General features: G+C 32.9%; 1 protein-coding gene across 4 annotated transcripts in view; it reads left to right on the forward strand.

Annotated features, from left to right (window-relative positions):
- The window catches only part of LOC115223870 (AF4/FMR2 family member lilli), a 637,026-nt gene that overhangs the window by 568,681 nt on the left and 45,845 nt on the right, over nt 1-22,500 (forward strand). For 3 of the 4 annotated variants that reach the window (XM_036512712.1, XM_036512710.1, XM_036512711.1), the window contains exon 6: nt 14,779-14,871. The exons of the other annotated variant lie outside the window; for it this stretch is intronic. In XM_036512712.1, the coding sequence (XP_036368605.1) occupies nt 14,779-14,871 (93 nt within the window). The remainder of the gene's footprint in view (nt 1-14,778; nt 14,872-22,500) is intronic. 4 annotated transcript variants of the gene reach the window in all.

Here is a 22,500-nt window from a genome sequence, read left to right on the forward strand (position 1 = left end):
ATAATGTATCTTCAGTTAAAATTACATATGCGCACACATTCATGGCGAAGTACTGCATTGGACTGGAACTAAATTGTTACCATTCCTATGGAATCAGAGACACACTGGTAGATGAAGACAATATACACTCACTCACAAGCAAGTAGACACACACACACCTGCTTACCAATTCCACTTTCTTGGAGTCTGTCCACTGTTCCCTAACACTGTATTTGCTTCGCATTGAGAATCCAATGGCTGTGACTTAACCACTGAGATGGAAATTATTGTCAGGAGATTCGACAAGACGGAGGGGGTGAGGGTGTGGTGGGGTGAGCAGGTTGGTGAGGGTGGAGCAGAAAGACACTAAAGTGAGAGGAATCGGTCTTCCTTTGAAATTAGCTTTGCTATAATTAGAACTACGGTTCCGTGCTTTTGTCCATAATGAAATATTGGCTGGAATTTAACAAAGAACTTTCTATATATCCATCTAATTTTATCTATTTATCTGCTTAGGTTTATATATGTGTGTGTGTGTACATGCACGCACACATACACACAAATAGATATATACACACATCCACCCACACAATCTTTCATGTACCCATTTATATTCATCCATGTATCTAACTATGCATCCGTCCATCCATCCATCCATCCATCCTCTCTTTAAATTATCTTTCATTATCCAAGTGTGTGTGTATATATATATATAAGTATACATATGCGTATGCATGTATATATATATATATATATATACACATACATATATATATACATACATACATATATATATATGTATATATATATATACACACACATATATATGTAAGTATGCGTATGTGTATGCATGTGTATATATATATGTATATGTATATACACACACACACATATGCATGCATGTATATATACTAGTAACAGAAAGATCATTGAACCATAGAAAATCTACCTCAACAAATCCTGCCTGACCCATGCAAGCATGGAAAAGCAGACATGTTAAACAATGCCGATGAAATTTCTCACCAATTTTCTCATTGCAATCACTCATTCAAACCAACCACACACACACCCACACACACTACCAACCACATTACAACACACCACCCTGATTACCCCTCCACACGTCCACCTCTGCCCCACTTCCCTATAAGATATTACCTCTGATCTAATTTATTTTTCAATAGACATTCCTCTAAACTCTACTTGATCGACTTGAGAGGCAGGGCAGGGCTACTATTTCACCAATCACTCTTTCTATCTATCTATCTATCTATCTAACTATCTTTCTTTATATCTATTTGTCTATGTATCTATATATGTGTATCCGTATTGTACCTCTGCTAAAGTCATTGTATATATTTGTAGACTGTTATATATTCACATATTTGCCTGGTATAAAAGAGCAAGACGGATTTATATTTGATATTATTATTATATACATGCTTACAGATATTTGAGAACATATATGTGTATTTATATATATATATATCGCCTATATTATTGATTCTGTTATCATTTTAAAATAGTCAAACTAGATAATAACAGAATTAATAATATCTTAGCTAAGTAATTTTTGGGGAATTATTTTTCCTGTGAATTATTTACCCTTGTATCGATAAATGTATATATATCATCATCATCATTTAACGTCCGCTTTCCATGCTGGGGTCTGGGGAGCCCGAAGGCTGCACCAGGCCAGTCGGATCTGGCAGTGTTTCTACAGCTGGATGCCCTTCATAACGCCAACCACTCCGAGAGTGTAGTGGGTGATTTTATGTGCCACCGACACAGGTGCCAGACGAGGCTGGCGAACGGCCACGCTCGGATGGTGTTTTTTATGTGCCACCGACACAGGTGCCAGACGAGGCTGGCAGACGGCCATGCTCGGATGGTGTTTTTATGTGCCACCGACACAGGTGCCAGATGAGGCTGGCAAACGGCCACGATCGGATGGTGTTTGTTACGTGCCCACAGCACGGACATGCACGTGTGTGTCTGTCTATATTTTTACATATGCATTATCAATTTATATGCTGCTTGCCTACATATGTGTATATGTATATGATTACACTCACACACATATATATATATATATATACACACACAATTTTATACATGTGTGTTTGTGTATGTTTATATATAATATATATATATATATATAATATATATCTGGATACTCCTACATGAGACAATATGTGTGTTTGTATGAGTGTATCCTTGTTTTTACCTACAAGTACACAATCCTTCTTCCCCTCCTGTCCTCATACTCCCACCACCAGCCCAACATCCGAATGTTAGAACCTTCATGCACATGACCTCTGTTGGCTAATTAATAGCTGTTGCTTTATCAAATATAATAGGCGATACAAGCATAGAGAAAAGACAGCCATTCCAATGTATGTGCTTTTGCATGCATTTGTGTATATGGACGTCGTTTTTCTCTTTACTTCTGTGTGCATGTGTGTGTGCATGTGTGTGTGTGTATGTTCCACAGTCATGTTTACAAACAAATAGTTGACTTATGTCTTGCAAGTTCCCAAGCTTAGGAGTGGCTGTGTGGTAAGTAGCTTTTGCTTACGAACCACATGGTTCCGGGTTGAGTTCCACTACATGGCACCTTTTTATTTTTTCCTCCATTTTCTTATCACATATATCACGTGACCAACCAAGCTATAAGATGTTGTTACACATCGCTGGTCACAATGCGCTGGTCACAATGCGCTTCGCATTGTTTTAGCCTTCAAATGATGCCACCCCGCTGGCTAAGCGAGCAGGCCAACAGAAGAAAGAGTGAGAGAAAGTTGCGGTGAAAGAGTACAGCAGGGATCGCCACCACCCCCTGCCGGAGCCTCGTGGAGCTTTAGGTGTTTTCGCTCAATAAACACTCACGATGTCCGGTCTGGGAGTCAAAACCACGATCCTACCACCGCGAGTCTGCTGCCCTAACCTCTGGGCCATGCACCTCCACTTATCATATATATATATATATATATATATATATATATTATAATGGAATGAATAATTACTATGAAGTATTGTTTAAAATATATTGTATAAAGGATTGTGGGTAAGGCCAGAACAATTCGAAGTAAATGCAAGGCAAATCACAAGAAAACAAATATATGAATTAATGTAGACTTACGTTCATTCAATATTTTGGGGTTATGGCCCCATTTTCAAGAAATTAATGAATGTTGCCGATGTAGTAATTTCTTGAAAATGGGGTCGTAACCCCGAAATATTGAATGCAAGGTAAGTCTGCATTTAATTCATATATTTGTTTTCTTGTGATTTGCTTTGCATTTTTACTTCACCTTAGAATGATCCTTTATACAACATGTGTGTGTGTGTGCTTTTGGTACAGAGTCCAGGATTCAGCTTCATAAAGCAATGATGTCAAAACCACCGACATATACACACCAACTTTCACCATCAACTATACGTCATGGCTGTTTCGTAGCCCGTGATAAAGCTTACCGAAAGTGGAACTAGCCTTCCTGATTCTGGAGTCAATTTCTTTATCCATCTTAGCATCACTGTACATAATGGAACCAAAATATGTGGAGGAAGAAACAGCTTTTAATGCTTTCCCATCAACATATACAGCACATGCTGTATAAAATTATAAAATAGGAGGAACTAAATTTTGAGAATGAACAAGTAGCCATGTTCTATATCGACCTAATTATTGCTAATATACACTCTAGACAATATTACTGTCCAGTAAAGAGAACATGGAATTACCCATTGGAGGAATTTACAGAGTGATTGACAACCAATCGTAGTCATAGGCATTAAATCCTAATTGATGCAGTTAGCCATAACCTGGAACAAAACTGAGAGCCATCATGATATCCACCTGGATAATATATCCCACTAAACTCACACACACACATACATACATATATATATATGTATGTGTATATATATATATATATATATATATATATATATACAGCAAAATTTAGATTCAAATGAATGTGGTACTTAAATTAGATGCACCAGAATTTTGTACGGTGTTATCCATATAAATCCATGGGGTGATTAAATAAAAATAAGCAACAAGATAAATTCTAATACCTCAATGTTCTTAACATTCAAATCAACATCTCTGTCTGTATATCTACACTCTTTATAATGTTATCAATTAACATGAAAATAAGTATATGTATTGATGGGAAACCTCTATAAATGGCTGATGATTGCGCAACATTTTAAAACTGTTGTAATACTTACAATGTTTAATAAAATGATGTAACGTGAAACGATCGTACCAAATTACCGAAGATATTCTTGTTTCTTATTTTGAATATATATATATATATATATATATATATATATTAGTTAGGCAGCCTTCAACTTCTTCTATCCGAAAGGGCTTTTCGACCCAGTATTTATTTACCATTATTTATAGCTTTATATGTACTCCAAGAACTTATATTCCAAGAAAGAATTATTCCATATAATGAGCGTGCGTGCGGGTTTATGTCACATATAAACATAAGGGATTCTGTTGTGGGAATATGATGTTTGTTAAGTTGTCGGTCTTTAGAATTGGAATGGCAGACTTCCAATAAAAAAAAACAAACAAAAACAAAAGGGAAAAAAACACCCTCCCATCCTCTCTTTTACCCACGACAATGGAATCTTGCGCAAACAAGGAAATGTTTTGCTGTGAGAAAGGAAAGAAAAAAAATCCTCTTGCTTTTTCTTATACAGGCATAATATGTATTTATTTTCACTCTACAATTGCTAGAAATGAATTTGTATAATACGTAAATATATACACATGTGCATCTGTGCTAATATATACATACTTATATTTATATATATATATATATATATTGTGTGTGTGTATACATATATTCTACATAGTTGATATAACATTGTATAATGTGTAAATATGCAATATATATATATATATATATATATATATGCTTGTATTATATGGTATATATATTTTATATATTTATCATATAACCTGTAGTCACACATCATATATGTGTGTATATATATATATATATGTACTCACACATACAATTATAGTGTATATATAACTATATATATATATACATATAATATATGTGCATATAATATTATATAATATATATATATATACATATAATATATGTGCATATAATATTATATAATATATATTTATATGCATATAATATGTATATATGCATATAATATATGTGCATATAATATTATATAATATATATTTATATGCATATAATATGTATATATGCATATAATATATATATGCATATGATATAATATAATATATATATATATACGTGTGTGTATGCATATATATGTATGTATATAAATGTATATATGCACATATTTGTGTGTATATATATATATATATATATATATATATATATATAGATACACAGATATATGTATGTATATATATATATATATTATGTATTTATGTTTATATATATATATTTGTAAATATTCCAATCTATTGTTGTTGCATGAATGTTACAATGTTTTTTTTTGCTATCAACAATTATGAATTGATAATATGATTATGCGTTTCGTGCATGAATGCGGTGGGGCGATTGTGTATAAAGCGTATTGTGAGAGACGGCACTCACCACAAAAACACCCCACATTGCCAACTGCATCGGTTCTCGCTGTCGTGATTGTTATCCTGTCTCCCATCATCCTCCTCATCACCAGCATTTCCTTCTTCGTTATTGCAACTCAGTCCCATTATCATTGTTGACACCATCTGCATTGCCACTGCCATCATCGTTGTCATCATCATCATCGTTGTCATCATCATCATCGTTGTCATCATCATCGTCGTCGTTGTCATCGTTCTCTGTATCATCTTCAACATCTGTTCCCAGCATCATTGCCATAACATCAACACACCCTCAAGACCATTATTTATACTGCTGCCACTACTGCCGCCAACACCACCACCACCACCACCATCATCGCCATCATCTTCATCACCATCCCCATCCCCTCTGCCAACACCAACACCACCACCATCATTGTCATCATCCCCAACACTACCACCACCACCCCCATCAACAATACTACCATCATCTTCACAAGCACCACCACCTTCATCACCACCACCATCAGCACTACTCTTACCACCACCACCACCACTATTATCACAACCACCACCACCATCATTGTCATCATCCACCACCATCATCACCACCACCACCATACTACCATCATTTTCATATGCACCACCACCTTCATCACCACCATTAGCACTACTCTTACTACCACCACCACCACTATCACAACCACCACTACCACCACCACCATTATTGTCATCGTCCACCATCATCCCTAACACCACCACCACAACCATCAACAATGCTACCATCATCTTCACAAGCACCACCACCTTCATCACCACCATCATCAGCACTACTCTTACCACTACCACCACCATCATCACCACCACCACCACCACCATTTTCCTGCAATGTTTTTCTCATGAGACATCCTAATGCTTTAAAAAATAAGCATTTTACATATTTCTTCCCTCTTTTTCCTTGTTTTTTTTTTTTTGCTCTGTTCTCAATTCCATCTCACTTTGTGCAGCATCTGCTTGTTTTTAATGATGTAAGTGCGATGTTGCTGCAATCAACTTGTCATTGCATCTGACATCGGAGATCTATCAGCTTTAACTGTATTCCGAAATTTCCATTTCTTGTCATGAAGAGACGTGTGATGGGAGTTTTAAATGTGAACCCAGAATGCAAGAAGCTGGAGCTGTAATTCCCACAGGGCATTCTACCTGTTGCTTTAAACAATCCATCCCATCTTCTCACTTGAATTGCTCCTTTATCTACTGACAGCGAAAGGAGAATAAGCAAAGTTGAACCCTGAAGGGATTTGAATGCTGAATATTGACTGCAGAGAGAGAGGACAAAGACCTCGGACAAACTAGCACTCATGATTTTTGCCAAACTGCTCCATTCGAGTGTGATCGTTACCAGCGTCACCTTACGGGCACGTGTAAAAACATTCGAGTGAGGTCGTTGCCAGTACCACCTGACTGGCCCCCGTGCCAATTGCACGTAAAAGCACCCAGACCAAGTACTTTCAGCTGTAAATACATATATAAAACAAACACAAGAAATTGATAAATTTTTGTTTTTCATCCTTTTGGGTGGGAGGATAATTAAATAAGTACCAGTTATGCACTGGGGCTGATGTAATCGGCTTAATCCCTTCCGCCAAATTTGAGGCCTTGTGCTTTCTAATAGAAAGAATTATTATTATTATTATTATTATTATTGTTATTAAAGGTTGACTTTGCATTTCATCTTTTCGGGGGTCGATAAATAAAGTACCAGTTTCGCACTGGGGTTGATGTAATCGACTTAATCCCTTTGTCTGTCCTTGTTTGTCCCGTCTATGTTTAGCCCCTTGTGGGCAGTGTCTGAGATAAGACGGCAAGCAGGCGACATCGTTAGTGCATCAAAGAATTACTATATTTAGCAGCATTGCCTCAAATATTTCATGTTCTGTGGTCAAATACTACTGAGGTCAACTTTGCTTTTTATCCCTTCAGGGGTCAATAAAATAAAGCACCTGCCAAATACTGGAGTTGATAAGCCCCCCCCCCCAATATTACTGTCTTTGTACCAAAATTCGAAGCAGTCGTCTTTTAGATAAGGCGGTGAAAAAAAAAAACCATTAGATTTATATATAACAAGGATTTGCACTGGAAAATGGATACAAAATAATGATGATGATGACGATAACGATGCCACTACCGCCAACGGTGGTGGTGGTGGTGGTTGTGATGATGGCGATGACGACGACGGCGGTGATCCTAGTTCATTCATTATTGAACAGACTTTTAGCATATTTCATATTTTAACTCTTAGAATGCAAAACTGGAAGAGGATGCCAATGGGGTTGCTTAATTCTTATTGGACGAAGATAATGGCAAAGCGCAACTTTTGAGGCTATTAATCATTCCATTTTTTAGTGATTATTCCGTTTTATTTTATTCCACAAAGGCCATTCATGCATATATGCATAAACAGACACATAATACTCTTGTGTGTGTGTGTGTGTGTGCATATCGCAGGTGTGGCTGTGTGGTTAACGAGTACGGTTTCTAATATGGTATCAGGTTTTATCCCTCTGTGGCACCACAGGCAAATGTCACTTTCTATGACCCCGGGCTTCCCAATTGCTTTATGAGGAGACATGATACATGGAAGCTAAATGGATCCAGTCATGTGTGTGCCTTTCCATGCATCAGTGCATATATTTACATTACATATGTACACATATCACCATCATCATCATCATCATCATCATTTAACATCCATTTTTTTCCACGCTGGTTTGGGTTGGACAGTTTGACCAGAGCTGGCAAGGCCAGAAGCTGCACCAGATTCCATTGTTCCATGTTTCGGCATGGCCTGTACAGCTGAATGCCCTTCCTAATGCCAACCACTGGGTGCTTTTTTATGTGCCACCGGCATGGGGGTCACAACTACAATTTCCATTTGTTTTGTGATTTGAATCGATTTTGTTGTTTTTATATATATATATATATATGTATATATATATATATGTATATATACATACATACATATATGTATGTATGTATGTATAGTAGAAATATAGTGTCATATCATCATAAATTAAACCCTTTGAGTTCTTTCTAGTGAAAAATTTATAGGGTAAATATAAGTTAACTTATAAAAAAAAACATTTTCATATTCACTGCCCCCTCACATGGCAATCCACATACTCATGCTTACATAACCACACATATCCATACACCGTCTATCACAATATAATTATACACACGCATATATATGCACACATATATATATGCATATATATATATATATATATGTATATATATATATTATATATATATATATGTATATATATATATATATGTATATATATATATATGTATATATGTATGTATATATATATATATATATATATGTATATATGTATGTATATATATGTATGTATATATATATATGTATGTATATATATATATGTATGTATATATATATATGTATATATATATATTGTTATTTTATTGATGTGTCTTGATTGTTGATAGCCAAAAATGTTGTAACAGTCTTAATGTCATTTCATAGCAAAATATTCTTTCATTGCAAATTGTGATATATTTATCTGTTTTTTACGTATTTATTTATTTATATATTCATTCATTTATTTATTTATATGGTCTTTTATTTATTTATTTAATTATTTATTATATTTATCAAAAATATTTTAAAATGAGACAATAACTCTAGAACCTAAAATATATACATGACAATCCCTTGACAAATTCTGCAGGAATTCACACAGAAATTTTCAAAGAAATTAGCCTATTTCCCTCTACTACTCCATCTATCATCCTTTTAGGGGTCAGTTACACAAGTAAAACAGTACCAGTTGCGCATTGGGGTCAATGTAATCCCTGGCAAATTTGAAGCCTTATGCATTTAGTTGAATGAATTATTTAGCAGCATTTCGTCTGTCTTTACATTCTGTGTTCAAATTCTGCTGAGGTTGACTTTACTTTCGCCCTTTCAGGGTTGATAAAATAAGTACCAGTTGAATACTGAGGGTTGATGTAATTGACTTTACCCTCCTCCCCAAATTGCTGGCCTTGTGTCAAAAGTAGAAACCATTACTATTATTATTATTATTATTATTATTATTGGTGGTGGGTTGGCAGAATCGTTAGCACGGTGGATGGAATGCTTAGTGGTATTTTGCCCGTCAGTGCATTCTGAGTTCAAATTCAGGTGAGGTCAGCCTTGCTTTTCATCCTTCCAGGTTCAATAAATTAAGTACCAGTGAAGTACTGGAGTCAATTACATCGACTAGTCCCATCGCCCCCAAATTTAAGGCCTTGTACCTCCAGTAGAAAAGATTATTATTATTCGCTGGGGTCGACTTTGCTTTTCGTCCTTTCAGGGTTGATAAAATAAGTACCAGTTGAACACTGGGGTCGATGTATTCAAGTTTCCCTCTCTCCGCCACTGGCATTATTATTATCATCAATATTCATTATCATTAAGACGGCAGAATTACAAACATGTGGAACAAAAATGCTTAGTGGTATTTCATCAGTTGTCTTACATGCTGAGTTCAAATCCTTCTGAGGCTGGTTTCTTTACAATGAAGTACAAGTCAGGATCCCCATCAAAGTTTCTGGCCCTTTGCAAAAATTGATGCGATATTTCTTCAGAATGTCATGGAATATAATGACACTGCTGCAAATATTGGTTATTATGCAATATTAAGCACACGCACTCCACATAGGCTCAATAAAATGTACTCTCTGCTTGGCAGATTTGGATCACTTATATATATATATATATATATATATATATATTTATTTAAAAAAGGAGATGTGGAACACGAGTTGTGATATATAAAAAAAGGAAATGAAGAAAATGCTGACAAAATAATTTAAGTAAGGGAGAGTGTTTTAATTAGGTGAAAGTTCTTTTTACCGGTTGCGCATTTGTTATGCATAACAAATGCGCAACCGGTAAAAAGAACTTTCACCTAATTAAATACACTCTCCCTTACTTAAATTATTTTGTCAGCATTTTCTTCATTTCCTGTTTTTATATATATATATATATATATTATTGATAGTAATGGTAAGACAAGAAAGGATATTATGTAAATAGAGGAATTTATCTGTAATATAATATGTGACAAATTATTCAGTTGCCATTATAAGACTGATTTTCAGTTGTCAGGCTGGAAAACTGCTTGGGCATCTCGTCAGTTATTGAGGCAATCAAAAATTGCTATGAAAATGACCATTAAACAAAAGGAAATTACTATGTAGCTGACCGTTATTAAGACAGAAGAGCTATTAGAATGACCTTTAGATAAGGGGAAAAAAAACCAAAGGGGGGAAAGTAGACAAGTAAGGAAGTAAAAATGCTCATAGAAATCGCGTAAGTGTGCATGTACGTACATATACATGCGCGCGCACACCCACGCACATGTGCCTATATACACACATATATATATATATATGTATGTATATATATATGTATGTATATATATATATATATATATGTATATATATAATATATATATATATATTATATATATATATATATGTAATATATATATATATGTATATATATATATATGTATATATATATATGTATATGTATATATATGTATATATATATATATATTATATATATATGTATGTATATATATATATATATGTATTATATATATATGTATAATGTATATATATATATGTATATGTATATATATATTGTATATATGTATATATATGTATATATGTATATATATATATATATGTCTATATGTATATATAATATATATGTCTATATATATATAATATATGTATATATATATATATGTCTATATATATATATATATTGTATATGTATATATATGTATTATATATATGTATATATATATATGCCTCTGTGTGTGTGTATGTATATATATTGTGGGTGTCTTTCTAGTAGTTTGTCTAAAGAAAACCAACTTTACAACACTAATTAAACAACATATCCCCTCCCCCACCCACATTAAAAAAAAAACCCTTTTTTTAATCCATGTTAATTAAGAAAATTATCAGAATTTAATTTGATTCATATTTCTTTGAAAATCTCTGAGAATTCCTGTGTGAAGCAAAAAGAATGGAAACGTTTTTTGCAACTCCTCTCAATACCCACTCGTGCTTCCCTCATGCAACCTTCATCATCAGAAATTAAAAGAAAAGAATATTAAATAAAAAAAAAAACAAACATTCAAGCAATGAAAACAAACCTGTTGGGGGATCTCTCTCTCTTACTCTCTCCTCTCTCTGTCTCTCTTCAGTATCTGTTACCCTCCCCCCTTTTTTTTCTTCTGGTTCTTATATGTTGGTGTATGTCATCACGATTTCTTATAACTAAATATTAAGCACAGAATAAAATAAAAGAAAATATATGATAAATACTACCACCACCACCGCCACCACTACTACTACTAGTACTATCACTGGTAAAACTACCACCACCACCATTACCACTACCAGCATCACCATCATTTATTTACACCACCGTTGACAATGTCATTTAACATCGATGATAGCAACTTTACCATTGCTGGCAGTTATAGCACCATCACCATTAACCATGCTGTTGGTAATGTTGTTGATAGTAACAAAAAAAAAACAAACAAAAAACACCAGTTCCCCACCCCCTCTGCCACCGCCACCTACTACTACTACAACAACAACAACAGTAACATCACTTCCACTACCACCATCATCATCATTGTCAACAACAATACTGTCACCACCACCAAGAACTACCACCACCACCACCACCACCACCACAGCAGCAGTAGCAGTGACTGCTACACTATCACTCCCTCTCACTACAACCATCACCACCACCATCAACAAGAAACAACTGACTCCCTATAACTATCTCGTCATCCTCAAAGTTCTCTCCTCAGCCCTTCTACTATAGTAAGCCATCACACTATATTACATATATATATATATATATATATATATACATACATATATATATATATATATCACCGTGATCACCGTGACTGACCAGGCTATCAGATGTTGCTACACATCGCTGGTCACAATGCGCTTCGCATTGTTTTAGCCTTCGAATGACGCCACCCCGCTGGCTAAGCGAGCAGGTCAACAGAAGAAAGAGTGAGAGAAAGTTGTGGCGAAAGAGTACAGCACAGATCGCCACCACCCCCTGCCGGAGCCTCGTGGAGCTTTAGGTGTTTTCGCTCAATAAACACTCACAACACCTGGTCTGGGAATCGAAATTGCGATCCTACAACCGCGAGTCCACTGCCCTAACCACTGGGCCATTGCGCCTCCACACACACACACGCACACACATATATTTTTGTCAAGCTAATGAGAGAGGCGATACATTATTATCTGACATGCCAGAGCTAACAGCCAAATACTATACACTTTAGCAAGTTAACTCTTCCCTGATTGATCTGGGCTAAGCAGGATTGTTAGAGCATCTAGCAAATACCTTGTAGTGTTTGTTTTGGCTCTTAGCATTTCTGAATTCAAATCTCACTGCAATCATCTTAACCTCTCATCCTTCCAAATGTCAGTAGAATGACGTACCTACTCTCTTTCTCTTTTGCTCTCTGAGAGTTGGTTGCATTGCATTGTGGGAAGGACATTGGCGATACAACTTTTATTCCAAGACATCTGTTCTATTGAAAGAATGTGGCTCTGTGAAAGCTCTGGCAGGCACATTGAGATAATGTGGTTTAGGTTTCCCTGCAGGAAGGGAAAAAAAATTGGGATGGTCATGGTTGGAATGTTATTGATCCTAGGTTTATTTGACCAGAATTGGCAAGAGACGAAACAACATGAACCCTATGTTGCTACCACCATCATGCTACCCCTACCACCAAGATGACTGCTACTATGAAACCATCACCAACACCAACACTATCTCTACACCACTACCTGCAGCACCACTTCCATGCTACTTCCTCCACTATGACTGCTGCCAACACCTCATTTCAATCATCACACACCACCACTACCTCTTTGTAGAATCATACATCACTACCACCACCACCTCCACCCAGGATACAGCAATTACAAAAGGGTGGGTCAGATATGCAAATTAGTAATTTAGATGGGAGTATGCAAATTCAATGACTTGCTGCATAAAATTTCTACCAAATTAAATTGGACAGTCCTCTTCAGCATCCCCCCCCTCTCTCTCTCTCTCTCTAAAATTGCTCCAAAATCACAAATTTGTATCATACATTAAAGCGCACACACACCCACGCAGAGAAGTAAGCATATGCACATAGACAAACACACACAGACACACGTAAAGCTATGCATATACGGATATCATAAATAAAATTGTCTCTTTGATATTAGAAAATGTTAAAAAAGAAACATTTACACATCACCATCATTATATACCTCTTGTTCTTTCATATGGGCTTCTCTCTGTCTGTCTATCTCTCTCTCTTTCTGTATATATATATATATATATATATATATATATATATGTATACACATACACACATACACAACTCATTATATGACTATAAATGGTGGTGTTCTGATAATGTATATACTCTACCCTATATATATATATATGTGTATATATATATATATGTGTGTATATCTATATATATATATATCTATTTTATTTGAAAAATTAAAGCGAAAGCTTCATTAACAAACGAACAGAAATTTTTTTTGTAAAAAAAGAAAAAAAAAGCCAAAGAAGGAAAAGTTTAAAAAATACAAAAAAAAAACCAACAAAAGAACACAACACTAAAAACAAAAGAAAAAAGTAATTGAAAGAGTAGATTAATAAAAAAAAATTATATAAAAAAAACCCTCGCAAAATTTCCTTTTTTTTTTGTTTAGAAAACCGCACTACATTTTGCACGATTTTAATGCATGCTTGACTTAATGCTATTGTCATTATTATTATTATTATTATTATTATATTATTATTATTATTATTATTTTATTATTATATTACTATTATTATTATAGTACTATTATTATTATTATCTTCATCCTCATCATCATTATCATCATCATCATCATCATCATTATCATTATTATTATTATTATGATATTACTATTATTATTACTATTATCTTCATCCTCATCATCATTATTATCATCATCGCCACCCTCATCATCATTTATTATTATTACTATTATTATTATTATTATTATTATTACTATTACTATTATTATTATTATTTTCCTCGTGCATGCAGGGATTTGGTTTTGTAACTTTCCAAAATAGCGCTGACGCCGACCGAGCACGTGAAAAACTGAACGGAACAGTTGTTGAGGGCCGAAAAATTGAGGTGCATGGTTAATTATCAGATGTGGTACTTGCAACTACACTGAAAGCCATATTTTTTTTCATTCTCTATCTTCTTGTCTTTCCTCTTCTTCCTCCTCATAAAAAAAAACACCTTCCTTTCTTTCTTTTTTATTTTTTAAATGTTTCTATCTGTCTACCTTTATCTATCCCTCTGTCTATCCTGCCCTACTTTCTTATATATATACATATATATATACATGTGTGTATATATGAATATACACACATAAACACACACACATATGCAAGTTAGCAAAATATATATATGGTCACATTTTCAAATATACACATAAATTTGGCAAATATATTCATTATATTTATAGACATACAACTAAGTATCTATACACATGCTTGTGTATATGTGTGTATATACATGCATCAACCCATGCTAACATGGAAAGCAGAAGTTAAATGATGATGTGTGTGTATACACATAACAATCAAAGAAATTTTGATGTGTCCAGGTAGATATGATGTACCTGGAAATTAATCTCCGTGTGTGTATTGTATATATGTATATATATTTATTTATCTCCAAATCTTTTCTAATTCTCACATAAAATTGTACCCTGTTAACATTAAACAAAGCTATTTTTAATACCAGTTATATACTGTAGGTGAGGTATTTCTCCTAAAAATTTAGGGCCTTGTGTTGTGAGAACAGGTGTGAAGGTATGAAATCCTATGAGTCAGGAATTTCATATGCTGTCTTTCATTACCTGCCTCGATTTCATGGAATCAAACACTTGTTGATTCCTTAAAATACAAGAGCAATGAAGTACACTAGTCTATGATTCTGCTCTCTATGACTGCCGGAATCATTCTTGTGTCATACAGAACATTTGGCAGCATTTCTTTCAGGTCTTTACATTCAGAGTTTAAACTCTGCTGAGGTTAAAATTATACCTTTCACCTTTAATAAGACATTACTAGTTTCGTACTTTTTTAATTAGATTCTTTTCCTCTAAAATTGCTGGCCTTGAGGTGGCTGAATTGTTAGCATGCCAGGTGAAATGTTTAGCGGTATTTTATCTGCCACTACATACTGAGTTCAAATTCCGTCGAGGTCGACTTTGCCTTTCATCCTTTCAGGGGTTGATAAATTAAGTACCAGTGAAACACTGGTGTTGATCTAACTGACTAGTCTCACCCCCTCCAAATTTCAGGCCTTGTGCCTTTAGTAGAAAGGATTATTATTATTATTATCATTATTATTATTATTATTATACAAAAGCTATTAAGTGTTAATTTAATTAGCAGAGATGTTATCTTGAGGTTTGGTGATAACAAGTCTCCTCAATTATTTAAGAATTTTTCTGAGGCTTCTTGTAGGACATAATTGCAAGTGCCAGGCAAAATGCTTAGCGGCATTTCATTCGTCTTTACATTTGGAGTTCAAATGCCACCGAGTTTGACTTTGCCTTTCATCCTTTCAAGGTCGATAGAATAAGTACCAGTTGAACACTGGTGTCAATGTAATCGACTTAACCCCACCTACGAACTTGCTTTGAAACTGTTATTATCAATTTTATTATCTTTACTTTCCATGGTCTTTAAACCCTTTCGATACCAACCTGGCTGAAATCGACTCTGGGTCTGTAGTACAAATGTTTTGTTTTCATGAGTTTTGAATTAAAATCTTCCATCAAACTTTAGTCACAATTTATGTTCCTAACACTAGCTTAATGATAACTAAGTTATTTTACTAAATTCTTTGTTATATTTAAAGTAATTGAAAGAAACACAGAGCATCTCAAAATAAATACAGTAACGAAAGGGTTAAGAATTATATCTATTTTTTTTATTTCTTACCTGCAAAACATAATATTTACACCCCAAACCTGTGAGGCAGAATTGTTGGGGTATCATTTTTCTTCAGAGTAAGAGATAAAAGGCTAAAAATATTATTATCATCGTGTCTGAGTTGCATCGTGTATTCAAGATGGTATATTGCTTGAATTATGATAGCTTCATCGCGGAAGACTTGAATAAAATTGCACAAAACTGCTCAAACCTTTTTTGTTGTTCCCTCATATTTACTACTAGGGTGGTGGATCAGTGACACTGTTTGAGTGTCACATATTGTGCCTTGCAGTATTTGTTCCGGCTCTTTACATTCTGAGTTCAAACCTCACCAAAACCAGCTTTATGATTTTTCAAACTTCCAGAATTGTTATAGAACAGTATCCCTTAAGGGCTAGTAGGAAGGGGTCAGTTTTCAATTGAGTAACCTTTTGCTGCCGACCTGGCTGCCCTGGCCTTTTTACATATATTTCTATAGGGTACAATTTTATGTATCTTTTATTTTCCTTATTTCCCTGTATTTCTCTCTCTTTCTCTCTCTCTCTCTTTGTCTTTCTTTTTTTGTCTCCTTTCCTCTCTCTCTCTCTCTCTTTGCTACTCATTTCTCACTCTGTCTTTTTCTTCTGCTTTCTGTCTTCTCTCACTTAAAAAAAAATAATGTTTTTTCTTACTTATTCTTGTTGTGCAGTCTTAAGACTTTGCCTATGATATATAATTAGTTTGTGTTGTTATTGTTGTTATGCATTGTTCTTTGACAGAATATATATATATAGACACAAGTTTAAGGGTATAAATTTAAAAAGAAAAAGACAAAACATTGTATGTTTTTTTACTAAGTCTTTCCACTTAAATTTCCATAAATTATTTTGCTCTGTTCTAAATTGATATCAGAAGTAGAAAAAAAACAAACAACCGACCCATCTTTAATTTGAACGAAGCCTATGTCGTTAAACCTAATTGTCATTAACAATGCAATGTTTTAAGTGTAATTAGAAGTAGATTTTGTAACACTCTCTCCCTTAAGACAAAACATTTCAAATTTGAAATTAGAAGTTATTCAGACTAAAGTAGAAATACTGTATTATTAGTATTGTGATGTATACGTTTCAAGTTAAATTAATGTATGTGTGTTTGTTTATGTAAGTTATATATATACACACATAGATGTATATTTACTTTTATGAGTATGCATATGTGTATATATATATATATATATATATATATATGTGTGTGTGTGTGGTATATAGAGATATATACACACACATATGCATGTACACACATACATTAATATGTGTATGTAATGCATGTATATATATATGTATATACACATACATACAAGAGTCTCTGTGAATGTAATATAGACATGAATAAATATATTCATATGTATATGTGTGTGTATGTGTATACACACATACATACATACATATGTATTCATACACACTTGTATAGCTATCTCTCTATAAATATAATATATATATACATAATATATATATATATACATATATATATATATATACATATATATATATATATACATATATGTATATATATACACATATATATATATATACATACATATATATATATGTATATAAATACACATATATATACATACATATATATATATATAACACTTACTTGCATGCACATATTTACATATACCTAGTATACATATATGCGTGTGTGTGCTTGTCTGTATGTATGTGTACATGTATTTCCTTGCACACATTTAAAGCTACACATACAATACTTAACCTTTCAAGGTGAAAGCATAGCCAACTTATCTAGAAACTTGCTTCCCAACGATTGGATTCTAGTTATGACACAACTATGAGGCTTCATTAAAGAAACAGCTCCTATTGCAGCTTAGTAAACTCGAATAGCTTGTGAGTGATATTGATTCGAGAAAAAAACTGTGTGAAGCCATGTTGTAGGGTTTTGATTTATAATTTAAAGGGCCGTCTGTGGAAGCCTTCAAGATTTGTGAGTGACACTTGAAAGCCAGAGGACCTTGTTACATGGTCTTGATCTATAATTTTAAGGATCATCCATGGAAAGCCTCAAGACTTGTAGGGGATGTTTGATAACTCTGTAGAACAATGTTTTGTAGCCTGTGTTTATAATGTGAAGGTTCTGTCATACATACATAAATACAGGTATATATATATATATATAGGCTTCGTCCAGTTTCTATAGAGCAGACCTTCTCACAAGGTTTTTGTTGCTCCAGTACTATATAAGAATACATTTGTCCAGGGTTCCACATCGTGTGACTGGGTCCAAAACCACATGGTATGATGAAATGAGTTTCTTGCCCATTCTGTCAAGCCTAGGACATGATCGAAATATGAGATCTGACATTTAAAAAAAAATAAAGGTAAAGTTTAGTGTCAGTAAAGGCATTCAGCTGTAAAACAATGCTTCAAATAACATACTCATCTAACCCATGCAAACATGGGAAAATGGACGTAAAACACCCATCCACATTGGTATGCGTATGTGCTGGACATAATCTAATATTTATTCAGGATTTTTGGTCTCTGCTTTATGCACGAGATGTATGTGCATTACACATAGACGAATGTGTATCGAATGTGCATTTTAAAGCTTGCATGCATGTATATGCAGGCTTACATACTTGGCTAGATTTATGTATACTGAGGTATACATAAATATAAAGATATACGGACGTAGACACACACAAAGGCATATACACAAAGAATATCTCAAAGCTCTTTGTGTATCAGTCTGTATATCATATATATACACTCAGCTGTATGTGTGTATATATATATATATATATAATTTTCCATTATTAGATAAGATGAAAATATATTTTTTTAAATTCCAATAATGTCTCATTGCATAAAATTGGAATCAATGTTATTAGCATTGAAAATAAATAATATGATAATTATAAAACTTTATCATTATTACAGTTAATTATTTAGTGACTAAATTTTTTCCCTATATTAATAAATAATTATTAATGAAAAAAAAAAATCAGGTTTTAAACTTACATCACATTCCCACTTAAAAAAAATTTTTTACTCGTATTTGAGTGGAATATGTGTGAGTGTGTGTGCATGCATGCCTGTGTATATTTATATATATGTATACGTTTGTGTGTGTAGATATATATATGCCTGTATATGTATTTATATACTTATATGTATGAATACAAATATATATTTAGAAGTTTTGATATATGTGCATGCTTCATATATATATATATATATATATATGTATGTATGTATGAGCATATATGTAATTTATATAAATATGTATGCATATATATATATATTGATACATATATATGTATGTATATTAAAAATATATATGTATATAATATATATATATACATATATATATATATGTATATATATCGTCAGATGATATGTATTTCGAATCACAGCATACATCCTTGAAATGAATTAAGCAAGCAATAAAACCTTTAGCATTTGTAGATATGGCTTTGGTGATGCTGAGATATATAATATATATTTCTCTCTTTTTTTTTTTTAATATGTATATAATTTCACTCAATTTGCAGTGTTTGCACGTATACACTTTGATATGCACTATAAGATGGCATGGGCATTTTTCTTTTGAATTTTTGATTTTGGAAAGAAAATGAAAAAAAAAACAACCCAAAAAATCTCTCTAAAACCTCCCCTTCTAATTTTTTTTATTAGTTATTTATTTGTGCGTGTACTGAGTTTTATACTCTAATATAATATAGAATATATAAAATGTATAGTAATATCTAATAGTGTATATTTAGAATATATATAAGAGGTATGTGTTTAGTAAATAAGATATAATAGATTATATAAACACTAAAAGCTCCCTTCTAACTTTTATATTAGTTTTTTTTTATGTCTGTATATTGTATACAATTTATATATAATATAGAGGTGTGTAAAATATATAGTAATATAAAATATCTGATAACATTTAAAATATAAAAGTATGTCTTTATATAAGATATAAAAGAATATATAAATAATACATACATATATATATATTATTATATATATATTATATATATATATATATATATATATATTTATGTATGTATATATATATAGATATATTAAAGCCTTTCAGGGAAGGAATTAAATTTAGAATCAAACAAAATAAGGTCTTTTTTGTTGCATATTAACAACAGCTTACAATTATGTAGGTGGTAGTTTCTCATGTCTATATATGGTTTATGATATAAACATATATATATATACTTAAAATATAAAAAAAAATACAGAGTAAATTATAATCAATTAAAGATACTTTTTGAAAAAATCCTAACGAAATTTTACACAATTTTTCATTTAACAAAAATCATCTTTTCATTCTTAGTTATTATATTGAATGTAAACACGAAAAATAAGTAAACACACTTATCAAAATATAAAAATGTTGGAATCTCCACTTCCTTTCATACTCAATTTAGTATTTGCCTATATTCTATATGTTTAAACTATATGTGTGCATATGTGTATATATACATATTGTGTGTGTGTGTATATATATATATGCATATATATGTATATTATGTATAACCAGGAAGCCTTAAAATTCAGATTTAAGTGCAGGAATAAATATTTTCCTTCAATAATGATTAATGGTATGGATTTGTTTGAATTAGTATATTTTTTTTTTGTGTAACTCTAGCAAGGATAATAATATTATTAACATCATAGTCACATTATTAGCTGTAGTAATATTAGTGGTGGTAGTAGTAATAAGAATGGTAAATAATATTATTTCTATTATTGGTGGTATTTCGTGTATCCTTATGTTTTGAGTTCAAATCTTGCTGAGGTTGACTTTGTCTATCATCCTTTTTTAGGGTTGATGAAATAAGTACCAGTTGCGCACTGGGGTTGATAAAATCAACTACCCCCTTCTCGCTGAAATTTCAGGCCTTATGCCTATCATAGAAAGGATGATACTTTCGGTTAGTATTGACTTGGTAGAATCGTTAGCACACCAGGCAAAATGCTTTGTGGTATTTTGTCCAATTTTACATTCTGAGTTCAATTTCTGACAAGGTTGACTTAGCCTTTCATCCCTTTTGGGGTCAATAAAATTAAGTACCAGTTGAGAACTGGGGTCAATATGATTGTCAAATCACCTCCCCGAAAACTACATGATCAACCCTCAGCAGTTAATGAAAGAAAGATTATTAACAATTATGATCTGGTTAGGTTTGGCAAAATCATTAGATCCTTGGGAAAATATGCCCTCTAGATCTTGAGATTTTGAGTTCAGATACTGCAGTGTTCAATTTCACTTTCATCCTTCTTCAGCTGATGAAATGAAGTGCCAGTCAAGAACTGAAGTCAGTTTAACTGGCTCCCCTTACTGTTAAAATACTTGTATGTATGATAGAGACAAATATTATTACCTTTATATCATTGTAGCTTGAATTTGTTCAGTGGATCAAGTGCTATCTGTACATGCTTTTGTCCACTTCTGCAGCTCAATTGACTACTTTCATTTTCGAATGGCTGGTGCCAGTAACAGGCATTCTTGTGGTCAGGTAGCCTGGTGTTTGAGACATAAATAAACATGAAATCTTGACAGAAGGTTTTGTTTTAGATCAATTTAAAGCAGGAAGTTTGTATTGTAAAACTAAGTAAAGGTGGTCTTAGGCAAGTTTATATCAAAAGAATTCAAATGTTAATCTATTAGTATAAATATTTCTGAAAGGCTAGGACTATGAAATGGAAGAGCAAGGTCACTAGTTTGCTCATGTTTTAATTGTGTATTCAAATATTTCCGAAAAGAAATGCTTCATTTAACT

The sequence above is a fragment of the Octopus sinensis genome, linkage group LG24 (assembly GCF_006345805.1).
Source record: "Octopus sinensis linkage group LG24, ASM634580v1, whole genome shotgun sequence".
Classification (NCBI taxonomy): domain Eukaryota; kingdom Metazoa; phylum Mollusca; class Cephalopoda; order Octopoda; family Octopodidae; genus Octopus; species Octopus sinensis.